The sequence below is a fragment of the Ixodes scapularis genome, unplaced genomic scaffold (assembly GCF_016920785.2).
Source record: "Ixodes scapularis isolate PalLabHiFi unplaced genomic scaffold, ASM1692078v2 PGA_scaffold6__148_contigs__length_123643588, whole genome shotgun sequence".
In the NCBI taxonomy this organism is placed as follows: domain Eukaryota; kingdom Metazoa; phylum Arthropoda; class Arachnida; order Ixodida; family Ixodidae; genus Ixodes; species Ixodes scapularis.
Window position 1 is genome coordinate 8,051,906 of NW_024609881.1, and position 12,641 is coordinate 8,064,546.

The 12,641-nt window shown below is 43.9% G+C and overlaps 1 protein-coding gene, 1 long non-coding RNA gene and 1 pseudogene across 3 annotated transcripts; all 3 read left to right on the forward strand.

The window, feature by feature from the left end:
• The first annotated feature begins 1,714 nt into the window (after positions 1–1,714).
• LOC120841813 lies at positions 1,715–7,372 on the forward strand. Of its 2 annotated transcripts, none has more exons than XM_040212800.3 (5): positions 1,715–2,784; positions 2,878–3,348; positions 3,422–3,523; positions 3,594–6,876; positions 6,970–7,372. In XM_040212800.3, the coding sequence occupies exons 1-4, from the start codon at positions 1,740–1,742 to the stop codon at positions 3,734–3,736; spliced, it is 1,761 nt and encodes a 586-aa protein (XP_040068734.3). In that variant the 5' UTR covers positions 1,715–1,739; the 3' UTR covers positions 3,737–6,876; positions 6,970–7,372. The 2 variants fall into 2 exon arrangements, with proteins under 2 accessions (XP_040068734.3, XP_040068735.3); XM_040212801.3 differs by having other exon boundaries at positions 3,422–3,493.
• A 13-nt stretch (positions 7,373–7,385) lies between these two features.
• Positions 7,386–8,024, forward strand: LOC120841816. The gene is made up of 3 exons (XR_006078469.1): positions 7,386–7,440; positions 7,514–7,615; positions 7,686–8,024. It is a non-coding gene; the product is annotated as an uncharacterized LOC120841816 (long non-coding RNA).
• A 3,886-nt stretch (positions 8,025–11,910) lies between these two features.
• Positions 11,911–12,433, forward strand: LOC115309034 (annotated as a pseudogene).
• The last annotated feature ends 208 nt before the right edge of the window (positions 12,434–12,641 follow it).

Consider the following 12,641-nt stretch of genomic DNA (forward strand, 5'->3'; position numbering starts at 1 on the left):
GTGTTCAAAACGTCTTAGGAGAACATACGCAGGAACACCACTTTATGCGCCACCAGAATGGTATATAAATGGTATATATTACCCCGAGAGTACCGTCGTATGGACTCTAGGCGTTATACTCTGGAAGCTATTGTTCAGAAAAAGCCCTTTCAAGACAACGAAAGACATTAGGAAATTCGAAACTTTAGAAACCATTGACCCTTTTGAAACAGAGAAACTGTTATATTCTTCAAATGTTATTTCTTTGTTAACGTCACTCATGAGGAAAAAAATAAACGAAAGGCCCGGTATAGACGTACTTCACAAGTTAGCGCTAAGTCTTTGACAAGAACAATTGTACGTTTTGAAATAAAGTGTTTCAATAATCAAAAAAAACACACACAAAAAATATCTTGTGGAGGGTATTGCTCTTAAAAACGTATGACATTTAATTATTACATTTTCTTTCGTATTCCTTCACATTTCTATACAATATACATATAGACTTTTCTTTGCGTTATTGTTATTGTAAAGAAAAAATAGAGTGTGTGGAGTGGTATATAAAAAAGACCCACCCCCAAAAAAGAGAGTGTGGGGGTGTGTATATGTTGTCTATACGAAGTTTACGTGCTTTTTTTGTGTATGTGTGTGTCTGTGTGCGTCTGGGTGTTGGTAGAATGAAAGAAAGAAGATATTGGATGAGAGTGTACCATGCTCTCCGATTGGATGGGTACGTTAATAAAACAATATTTATCCCTTCCAAAAGCATTTGTTTATATTGTGGCTGTTATTTTTTTTTCGTATAGTAACACGAGACGCTACGCATATTTGCCTATATATAGGCCGTACATGTAACTACGAATATCAGTCTACGAGATGAACTTCCCTAAAAAGGATCGTAAGCGTAAGAGTGACAGTTCGTTCGGCGCACGGACTTCTTCTTCCGAGCCTATAGCCGTACTCGTACCATCGAATACGTCGTTTTCAGATTCACCGTCTATGCAACTGCAAACTAAAAGTAAACGTCGTCGAAGAGGGAATAGAAGTTCGTCGATTGATTTGAATGAAGAAAAGGTTAATTCATTGTTTCTCAAGAAAAGAAGTTTGACGAGATGTGCTAAGCAGTATGGAAGCGTATTGCCAATCTTCGAAGAACTCCCATCGGATTGGGATATGCTAACTTTTAAAATAGTGATGCCTAACAACATTATAAAAGATTTAATTCATTTAACAGTCTTTTATTCGACTCAGGATTTTATACCAGCAATAGATACGTCCATGTATCTACCATACATGGATGTTAAGTTAATTAGAGATCTTCAAGAAAGATCCGTTGCTAAAAGTTTGATGGTAGTGCTCAAGAAAACCATCGAGAAGTTAGACTCGAAGATATTGTTGCCACTAAGAAAAGATATGGATAGAAGCAAATTATTTTACTACCGCTCTGGGAAGAATATTTCAATTCAACCTAATGTTTTGCAACCCATTATATTAGAGAGTATTACAGTTATGAAACCAGTATGGAATATTGGTTTTAATCTATTCAATGGATATACATTACCGTATTATTATCCGTACAAATATATAGCCACCAAGACTCACCGACCCACTGTTGGGAACAGTGCTATGCTCGAATATTTTATGATACCAGCATTAACGTCGCAGGAGGTCCGAAACAACATCAAGAAACTCCATCTGATCAACAGGACGTTATGGTGAATCAAATCGTAGAAAGCATCAAGACGGTTTGTACCCTTCCCATGTTTACAACCGACGACGATTTATGGAACGTGTTTTCAAAATTCGTCATCAGTCAGAAAAACGATTTGGATTCCATGAGCAGCATTGTCGAAAGTATGTGTGCATATCCAGCCATTTGGGAACAACCACACGTGTACGCAAGCGGTGTGCGGAGTGTGAATGCGCAAGTTCCTTGGGACTTTCTGAAGGAATTTTTGACTAATATTTTTTTTTCGTGTAAAAATGAGGGTAATCAACTGGACACTTCTTTACTCGAAGCTTCTTTTTTCTTTTACGTCATTTATAGTGTAATTCGATACAGTGATCCCATGGATTGTACCTTTATTATCGAATGCACAAATGTACAAGTATTGGCAGAATTCTATTTGAGGATGCGACCTATACTAAATCCCTTTAACATGAAGCTGAATACTCCAGCTTCCTTATTTATGGTGAGGCATAACATAAAGTCTATCGTCGATTCAAACTTTGGCACTGTCAATGAGAACATGAAACATGCACAAGAAGGCAAACGCACTGCTGTGGGGTTCGCTCACGTTGCAAGGCATACTATTACAAATCCAAAAACCTCTAATAGAGGAAATAAAAAAAGTTTCATATTTCATCTTACGAATTTTTGGGAATCTGGTCAAGACGAAGCCTTTGCCAATAGGTTCTTGCACCCACAAATCTTCATTGATATAATGAGTACTCTTATGAGTATTTATACTAATACAAACGTTGAAGACATTACGGACACTCGTCTACATATGTGGTCTAAACAATGTCTTAGTGAAGTACTTAATTCAATCCGTATATTCACGAGAATAATGCCATCAAGCAACAATTGTGTCGCCGCTGCTGCTGCTGCTGCTGCTGTTAAAAGCAATGAGAAGGAAACACCTCAAACTTCTGCTGCAATACAAGTGTCAACGGACGATCCAGAGGATCAGGTTTTTCAAGATGTGCGAGATCGCATTAACCAATTGACAGAATCTTCGGATCCCTGGGGAGGATGTGACGAAGACATGGCATGGACATCGAGAATCGACAACGCTTCGAATGGTAAGTGTATTTTTTTTATTCTTTGGTTAGTAATTATTTGTATTCATTTCGTAATATAATCAAAATTGAACAAATATCGCTTTCATTTTACAGAAAAACCAATGCTGGGGGTAGGGGGTTCCGAAGAGGAAAAAGAAGGGCTCGATAAGCCGACCGAACATGGTGTTGACAACGCAGTAGAAGATGGCAAGGAATATCAGGCTGCGATTACCCAAGTTCGCAAAGACAACGAAGAAGAGTGCATAACACAAGTTGTAAAAAGCTATGACGGACAACCGATATGCCAGGAAGAGTCCCAATATCATGGAAGCGAAAGAGCGCTTATTGGTAACGATGGCATAGTTATTCAAGATTGCCAATACGATAAAGAGTGTGATATACAATTCATGACTAATGGGGAAGAAGAAATGTGTGACAAACATAAGCGCTACTCTGAAGCAGGCGCTTGTGACAACGTTGAACTCTATGATAAAGTTAATGGAGATATCGACGACCGACCAGCACCCCCTTTGGTGGACGAGGTGTCCTGGCAACCACCACTCAATCTTGACGATGTTCTGAAACGTATGTCAATAATTTATTGTATAACATAGTTTTATGATTGTTTTATTTATTTGTCTATTTATCTACATTACAGAATCCATTGCCGAGTGTGATTTACCTTGCAATGAAGATGTCGGCTGTAACGAAGATGCACCCTGCATGCAAGGTCGAATCAATTTTGACGAGATCTATTTACGTACGTTATTTGTTTAGTTCTTCCCTTTCTATATATAATTTTTAATATTTATTTTTTCCTTTCATTACAGGTACACCATGTCCTAGCTCGTCAAAAGAACCTGGTACATCGATTATCAACAGGGTGGCTATTAATAACGTATGCAAGCGAAGATTAGCAGAAGAATTATTTCAAGGTATCCATACAGACTCTGAGTTTAATTTTGACCCTTGATTACTAAAGAGAGGATGAACAAGTCTTATATTGAAGATCTAATCAAATACGGTTTTGATAGTAATGACAGTATTGACGATTGTTTATCACAATCGTCAATATATGATACATTAATTGACGATAGCGTCTATAGTGATACTTATTGTGACAATGCGGACGATGATAATGACAATACATCGTATTATAATCGAGTCAAGAATGATGATGATATTATGATATTATGATATTACGACTGTTGGGTCAAATGTGGAATTATTCACTGTGATTTAAAAGAAGCAAATATACTCATCAATAAAGAAACAATGGCAATTACCATTTTAGATTTCGATTTTGCAGTAGAGTGTTCAAAACGTCTTAGGAGAACATACGCAGGAACACCACTTTATGCGCCACCAGAATGGTATATAAATGGTATATATTACCCCGAGAGTACCGTCGTATGGACTCTAGGCGTTATACTCTGGAAGCTATTGTTCAGAAAAAGCCCTTTCAAGACAACGAAAGACATTAGGAAATTCGAAACTTTAGAAACCATTGACCCTTTTGAAACAGAGAAACTGTTATATTCTTCAAATGTTATTTCTTTGTTAACGTCACTCATGAGGAAAAAAATAAACGAAAGGCCCGGTATAGACGTACTTCACAAGTTAGCGCTAAGTCTTTGACAAGAACAATTGTACGTTTTGAAATAAAGTGTTTCAATAATCAAAAAAAACACACACAAAAAATATCTTGTGGAGGGTATTGCTCTTAAAAACGTATGACATTTAATTATTACATTTTCTTTCGTATTCCTTCACATTTCTATACAATATACATATAGACTTTTCTTTGCGTTATTGTTATTGTAAAGAAAAAATAGAGTGTGTGGAGTGGTATATAAAAAAGACCCACCCCCAAAAAAGAGAGTGTGGGGGTGTGTATATGTTGTCTATACGAAGTTTACGTGCTTTTTTTGTGTATGTGTGTGTCTGTGTGCGTCTGGGTGTTGGTAGAATGAAAGAAAGAAGATATTGGATGAGAGTGTACCATGCTCTCCGATTGGATGGGTACGTTAATAAAACAATATTTATCCCTTCCAAAAGCATTTGTTTATATTGTGGCTGTTATTTTTTTTTCGTATAGTAACACGAGACGCTACGCATATTTGCCTATATATAGGCCGTACATGTAACTACGAATATCAGTCTACGAGATGAACTTCCCTAAAAAGGATCGTAAGCGTAAGAGTGACAGTTCGTTCGGCGCACGGACTTCTTCTTCTTCCGAGCCTATAGCCGTACTCGTACCATCGAATACGTCGTTTTCAGATTCACCGTCTATGCAACTGCAAACTAAAAGTAAACGTCGTCGAAGAGGGAATAGAAGTTCGTCGATTGATTTGAATGAAGAAAAGGTTAATTCATTGTTTCTCAAGAAAAGAAGTTTGACGAGATGTGCTAAGCAGTATGGAAGCGTATTGCCAATCTTCGAAGAACTCCCATCGGATTGGGATATGCTAACTTTTAAAATAGTGATGCCTAACAACATTATAAAAGATTTAATTCATTTAACAGTCTTTTATTCGACTCAGGATTTTATACCAGCAATAGATACGTCCATGTATCTACCATACATGGATGTTAAGTTAATTAGAGATCTTCAAGAAAGATCCGTTGCTAAAAGTTTGATGGTAGTGCTCAAGAAAACCATCGAGAAGTTAGACTCGAAGATATTGTTGCCACTAAGAAAAGATATGGATAGAAGCAAATTATTTTACTACCGCTCTGGGAAGAATATTTCAATTCAACCTAATGTTTTGCAACCCATTATATTAGAGAGTATTACAGTTATGAAACCAGTATGGAATATTGGTTTTAATCTATTCAATGGATATACATTACCGTATTATTATCCGTACAAATATATAGCCACCAAGACTCACCGACCCACTGTTGGGAACAGTGCTATGCTCGAATATTTTATGATACCAGCATTAACGTCGCAGGAGGTCCGAAACAACATCAAGGAATTCTTACACGAAACTCCATCTGATCAACAGGACGTTATGGTGAATCAAATCGTAGAAAGCATCAAGACGGTTTGTACCCTTCCCATGTTTACAACCGACGACGATTTATGGAACGTGTTTTCAAAATTCGTCATCAGTCAGAAAAACGATTTGGATTCCATGAGCAGCATTGTCGAAAGTATGTGTGCATATCCAGCCATTTGGGAACAACCACACGTGTACGCAAGCGGTGTGCGGAGTGTGAATGCGCAAGTTCCTTGGGACTTTCTGAAGGAATTTTTGACTAATATTTTTTTTTCGTGTAAAAATGAGGGTAATCAACTGGACACTTCTTTACTCGAAGCTTCTTTTTTCTTTTACGTCATTTATAGTGTAATTCGATACAGTGATCCCATGGATTGTACCTTTATTATCGAATGCACAAATGTACAAGTATTGGCAGAATTCTATTTGAGGATGCGACCTATACTAAATCCCTTTAACATGAAGCTGAATACTCCAGCTTCCTTATTTATGGTGAGGCATAACATAAAGTCTATCGTCGATTCAAACTTTGGCACTGTCAATGAGAACATGAAACATGCACAAGAAGGCAAACGCACTGCTGTGGGGTTCGCTCACGTTGCAAGGCATACTATTACAAATCCAAAAACCTCTAATAGAGGAAATAAAAAAAGTTTCATATTTCATCTTACGAATTTTTGGGAATCTGGTCAAGACGAAGCCTTTGCCAATAGGTTCTTGCACCCACAAATCTTCATTGATATAATGAGTACTCTTATGAGTATTTATACTAATACAAACGTTGAAGACATTACGGACACTCGTCTACATATGTGGTCTAAACAATGTCTTAGTGAAGTACTTAATTCAATCCGTATATTCACGAGAATAATGCCATCAAGCAACAATTGTGTCGCCGCTGCTGCTGCTGCTGCTGCTGTTAAAAGCAATGAGAAGGAAACACCTCAAACTTCTGCTGCAATACAAGTGTCAACGGACGATCCAGAGGATCAGGTTTTTCAAGATGTGCGAGATCGCATTAACCAATTGACAGAATCTTCGGATCCCTGGGGAGGATGTGACGAAGACATGGCATGGACATCGAGAATCGACAACGCTTCGAATGGTAAGTGTATTTTTTTTATTCTTTGGTTAGTAATTATTTGTATTCATTTCGTAATATAATCAAAATTGAACAAATATCGCTTTCATTTTACAGAAAAACCAATGCTGGGGGTAGGGGGTTCCGAAGAGGAAAAAGAAGGGCTCGATAAGCCGACCGAACATGGTGTTGACAACGCAGTAGAAGATGGCAAGGAATATCAGGCTGCGATTACCCAAGTTCGCAAAGACAACGAAGAAGAGTGCATAACACAAGTTGTAAAAAGCTATGACGGACAACCGATATGCCAGGAAGAGTCCCAATATCATGGAAGCGAAAGAGCGCTTATTGGTAACGATGGCATAGTTATTCAAGATTGCCAATACGATAAAGAGTGTGATATACAATTCATGACTAATGGGGAAGAAGAAATGTGTGACAAACATAAGCGCTACTCTGAAGCAGGCGCTTGTGACAACGTTGAACTCTATGATAAAGTTAATGGAGATATCGACGACCGACCAGCACCTTCTTTGGTGGACGAGGTGTCCTGGCAACCACCACTCAATCTTGACGATGTTCTGAAACGTATGTCAATAATTTATTGTATAACATAGTTTTATGATTGTTTTATTTATTTGTCTATTTATCTACATTACAGAATCCATTGCCGAGTGTGATTTACCTTGCAATGAAGATGTCGGCTGTAACGAAGATGCACCCTGCATGCAAGGTCGAATCAATTTTGACGAGATCTATTTACGTACGTTATTTGTTTAGTTCTTCCCTTTCTATATATAATTTTTAATATTTATTTTTTCCTTTCATTACAGGTACACCATGTCCTAGCTCGTCAAAAGAACCTGGTACATCGATTATCAACAGGGTGGCTATTAATAACGTATGCAAGCGAAGATTAGCAGAAGAATTATTTCAAGGTATCCATACAGACTCTGAGTTTAATTTTGACCCTTGATTACTAAAGAGAGGATGAACAAGTCTTATATTGAAGATCTAATCAAATACGGTTTTGATAGTAATGACAGTATTGACGATTGTTTATCACAATCGTCAATATATGATACATTAATTGACGATAGCGTCTATAGTGATACTTATTGTGACAATGCGGACGATGATAATGACAATACATCGTATTATAATCGAGTCAAGAATGATGATGATATTATGATATTATGATATTACGACTGTTGGGTCAAATGTGGAATTATTCACTGTGATTTAAAAGAAGCAAATATACTCATCAATAAAGAAACAATGGCAATTACCATTTTAGATTTCGATTTTGCAGTAGAGTGTTCAAAACGTCTTAGGAGAACATACGCAGGAACACCACTTTATGCGCCACCAAAATGGTATATAAATGGTATATATTACCCCGAGAGTACCGTCGTATGGACTCTAGGCGTTATACTCTGGAAGCTATTGTTCAGAAAAAGCCCTTTCAAGGCAACGAAAGACATTAGGAAATTCGAAACTTTAGAAACCATTGACCCTTTTGAAACAGAGAAACTGTTATATTCTTCAAATGTTATTTCTTTGTTAACGTCACTCATGAGGAAAAAAATAAACGAAAGGCCCGGTATAGACGTACTTCACAAGTTAGCGCTAAGTCTTTGACAAGAACAATTGTACGTTTTGAAATAAAGTGTTTCAATAATCAAAAAAAACACACACAAAAGTGGATACGTAAAAAGTTCCTATTCTCGCTGGGTCGTTCAAATGATCAGGCAAACGTCTTTTTGAAACCAAGATGAAAAAATTTCCCATTCTCGCCGGGTTGTTCAAATGTCCAGGCAAAGAGTGTTGTGCAACCAAGACTGCATTTCTTTTTGCAAAGTCGTCTAAATGCTCGGGCAAACGTCTTTTTGGAACCAAGACGTAAAAATTTTATTTTCACCCGGTCCTTCAATTAAATCTCTTTTTGGTGGATTTTTTTTCTTTTTTTTTTTTTTTTTACAATTTTGTGGGGGGTTGTGTATAAATTCGAGGTGGAGGTGAGAAGTGGACAACCGAACAAACCAACGAACACTGAGTGAGTGAGGGAGTCAGCACATCGAGAAGCAGAAAATCAAAGCAAGTGCCAGTCCTCTCCGCTTGGGGGGCGCTGCAAGAGCGCGTTTTCGCCTTGCACTGTTTCTGCTTCATAACACTCCTCTCCCAAAACCCTCTCCCAAAAAATTGTACTTTCAACTGCTTGCTCATTGGTTCGCGCAGGAACCAATCGCGAAGCTTTATTTTGGGCGGAGCACATTTTTCAGAATGCTGTGAAAACTTATAAAAAAGCTAAAACGCGCCAACGAGTTCAGGGAGTGGACTCTTAATTTAGGTACCAAAGTGAGCACACGCGTTTTTGGTAGCTTAAAGTTAATAGAAGTTTAGTTAAAGTGAGAGTAAAGTTAAGGTTAAACTGCTGCCTTAAAGAGGCGGCAGAGAGACCACAAAATAGCACATTAATTTAATTTAATTCATCGTTAGGAACTTAGGACACCTCATCCCCCTGGAGGGGTACAGGTAAAAGGGATCCCAGAGCCCCAGGGCAGAGGGACCCAAACCCCTTTTTTCTTCTTAATCTAACCCTTCCCCCCCGCCCCTCCTTCGGGAGGGGCAAGACAAAGCCCAAATGGAGGGCACAAAGGAGCCCCCATACGTAACAAGAAGCGTGGCCATGCGCAACTCTGATAAAGAGGCCATTCTTGAGGCCATTATCCTTGATTCAATCGCCAGCCAGACGCTGGCGAGGGACACCAAAGAGCTCCTCGCGGAGCCATCTTCAAACACAAACCCGGATCTCACGGGACACGACAATGGCGGACAAGCGTCCCCAAACACTCAAGATGGCGAGCCGGCCTCTGCCGGCCTCCCCAAGACACCAGGAGGTGAGCCCCTCTCACCCCCCTCACCCGTTGCAGGGCGCCAGCACATCAGGCGGCCCTCCGCGAACGGACGTAAACAACCCCCTCCCCCCTGCCTCGCCTGACGGCCAGCGGACGGAAGGCGTGACACCCTCTCCCACCCCCCCGACGGAGGAAGGGAACCAACCTGTACAAGACACCCTCCCCTCCACCGATAATGACAACGAGAGCGAGGAGGAGAACGATGACGTGCACCACTCCCTGCCCGTGCACAACAGCTTCGCCCTCCTCTCCCCTTCCAATGACAAGGCCGTCGGACAACCGACCAAGGCCACTCTCGAACGTGGTAAGGCCACACCACAAGAAAAGGCCTCCTCGGCTATACAAGATGGCGTCACTGACCGAGGCACGGAGCTGGCAGAAGATGGCCCCTGCACTGTCCTGTTTCGTCCTGCTGGTCAGGCGAAATTCACTATACAAAACAGGCTGCGCATCGCCAGCTACGTGCAGAAGATCGTGCCCGGGAAGACGATGGCCATTCGCTTCAACCTTGCAAGAAACGTCCTGGCCGTGGACACTGAGGAAGCGGCAACCCGACAGACCCTCCTCGGGACCCAAAAACTGGGAGAGATGGAGGTTCACGCCTTCACGCCCGTTCCTACAGCCCAGGAATGCGGGACTATCTGCGGCCTCAACCCCAGGGATAGCGACGCATTTCTGAAGGACAGGCTGATAGCCGACAGCCCCATCGTGCACCTGAGGCGGTTCGGCGAAAGGAGATGCGCCAAACTCCGCTTTGACGGACCTCGCCCGAGGTTCGTCGAGCTGTTCCAGGTGCGCTTCTACGTCGAGCCCCTGAAGGTGCGTCCCACGCAATGCACGGCGTGTGGGAGACTTGGGCACGTACGATCTGCGTGTACCATGCCCACCGCCTGCCCAACTTGCCCACAAAAGCACCCCCGAGGAGAGTGTCCGCGCGCCGCCAACCCTAAGTGCCCCAACTGCGGATACCTCCACCGAGCCACCGACAAAAGATGCCCCGCCTACCAGCGCGCCAGGCTCGAGGAAACGATTTTCCGCGGCACGGGCTGCACAAGGCCGGAAGCCAGAAAACACGCCGTGGCCTTCGCAGAGGACCAAAAACGTCGGCCCCAAGCACAAGACCAACGGGAGGAACTCCGGACGCCACGCCCACTCTCTTCTGCCGCGTGGAAGCACCCGTCCCTCACGACGTTCCTCCTCACCCGCCACCCAAGCGAAGAGTCACGGCGGGAATTCCCGTTCCTCGCGGATTCAAACCCCCTCGCAGCCCCACCCGCCCCCTTTCAGCGAGGCCCCGCGAGAGCAGCGACACAAGGCCCTACCCCACAGCCAACAGGGAGCGCAGCCCACACAGCCCCTGACCTGAGCCCACAGCCAACAGGGAACGCACCACGGAGCACCACGGCCCTGCAGCCCCTGAACAGCGCCAACAGCCGACCAGGATTGAGGACCAGGATCGGCAGACAGAGCAGAACCGACAAACTCAACCGGAGGAGAGGATCTCCCAACGCAAGGAGCAGTCAACCCGACAAAGCCCTCAGGCCTACAAGGAGACCTTCGGACCGGCGAAAACTTCGAAGCGACAGCGGAAGCGCCAAAGACAGGCTGAGCGCCATCAAAACAAGAGCGCCCCGGCAGCCCAGACAGACGGAGAGGCCAATGTAAACAAACCGAGGCAGCCTCCTCCTCCCCCCCCCCCCCCCCCCCCCCCCCCTCCTGCGGAACAAGAGGCGCAGCAGCGCCCGCACCCTCCTTTCCACCCGGAAGACGAGGCGAGCGCTGCACGCCACCAGCAGCAGCAGCTCCCTCCTCCCCCCGCAAGCGGAATGGACTGGCCCCTCTCTCCCTCACGAGTCTGTCTGGACTGGCGGTGGCCTCCTCCCCTCCTCTAACGGCGCGCCTCCGCCACCTTTCCCTCTCCCCCCAGCAGCTGCAGGGGAATCCCCTTGGTGCGACGGGCAACGCCCCCCCATTCATCCCCTCGAACAGCTGCTGGTTGTCACTCTGCGCCAGATCGATCACCTGCTTCGGGTGATCGGCCCTGCTCTGGTCGAATACTCTCATCTCCAGTCTGCCCTCCCGGCTGACTCCCCCATGCTCACGCTCACCAGGCATCACACCTTCCCTCCGCTGAGCCACTATGCCAGCACAGCCTAAAACAAGAAAGAGGACGAGCGTCCAGTCTCCCAGCTGTCCCTCGATTCTGCAGTGGAACATCAACGGTCTTTGCGGACGGCTCGCTCATGTAAGGGACGAACTCTTACGCAGGCCCTACGACGTGCTCCTGATCCAGGAGCCCAAGCTCGAGGCGTCCAAACTGGACATCTCGGGCTACACGTCGTACACCTGCTGTGGAGCCAAGAAACATCCCTGGGCCGTCCTCTACGTGAAAAACTCTGTGCCCCACTGCGGAATCGACACAAGGGACTACTGCTCAGCGAGGGCGGAGATCGTCGGTGTCCGCATCAGAAGGGGTGAGCACGAATTCTCTGTATTCTCGTGTTACGTCCACCCCGTCGGACATTGGCGTTCCCGCGTACTCGCGACTATAAGAGCGCGGGAGACTGGACACATCTTTCTCGGGGGCGACTTCAATGCGCATAATGAGCTGTGGGGGGACAAACGGACGAGTGCGAGGGGTAGGCAGCTTCAGTGCACCCTAGACCGCACCGACATAGCTCATTGTGGGACGGGAGCCCCGACGTCTCTAAGGGCGGGAGTAGAGAGTAGCGCCTAGGTTTAACGATCTGCACGGCGAGCCTCCCACTCACAGGAGTGCCTCAGACACAATTAGACGGCTGGGGGAGCGATCACACCCCGATTCTCATGGGCCCCGCCCCCAAACCGGCCGTCAAGTTCTGTAAAGTGGTA

What these genes read in the sequence shown, in the direction of transcription:
- LOC120841813 (XM_040212800.3), top strand. Translation starts at nt 1,740, where the DNA reads ATGTTTACAACCGACGACGATTTATGGAACGTGTTTTCAAAATTCGTC. An exon ending in AATCGACAACGCTTCGAATG is followed by an intron (nt 2,785 to 2,877) that starts GTAAGTGTATTT and finishes TTCATTTTACAG; the next exon opens with AAAAACCAATGCTGGGGGTA. An exon ending in TCTTGACGATGTTCTGAAAC is followed by an intron (nt 3,349 to 3,421) that starts GTATGTCAATAA and finishes TCTACATTACAG; the next exon opens with AATCCATTGCCGAGTGTGAT.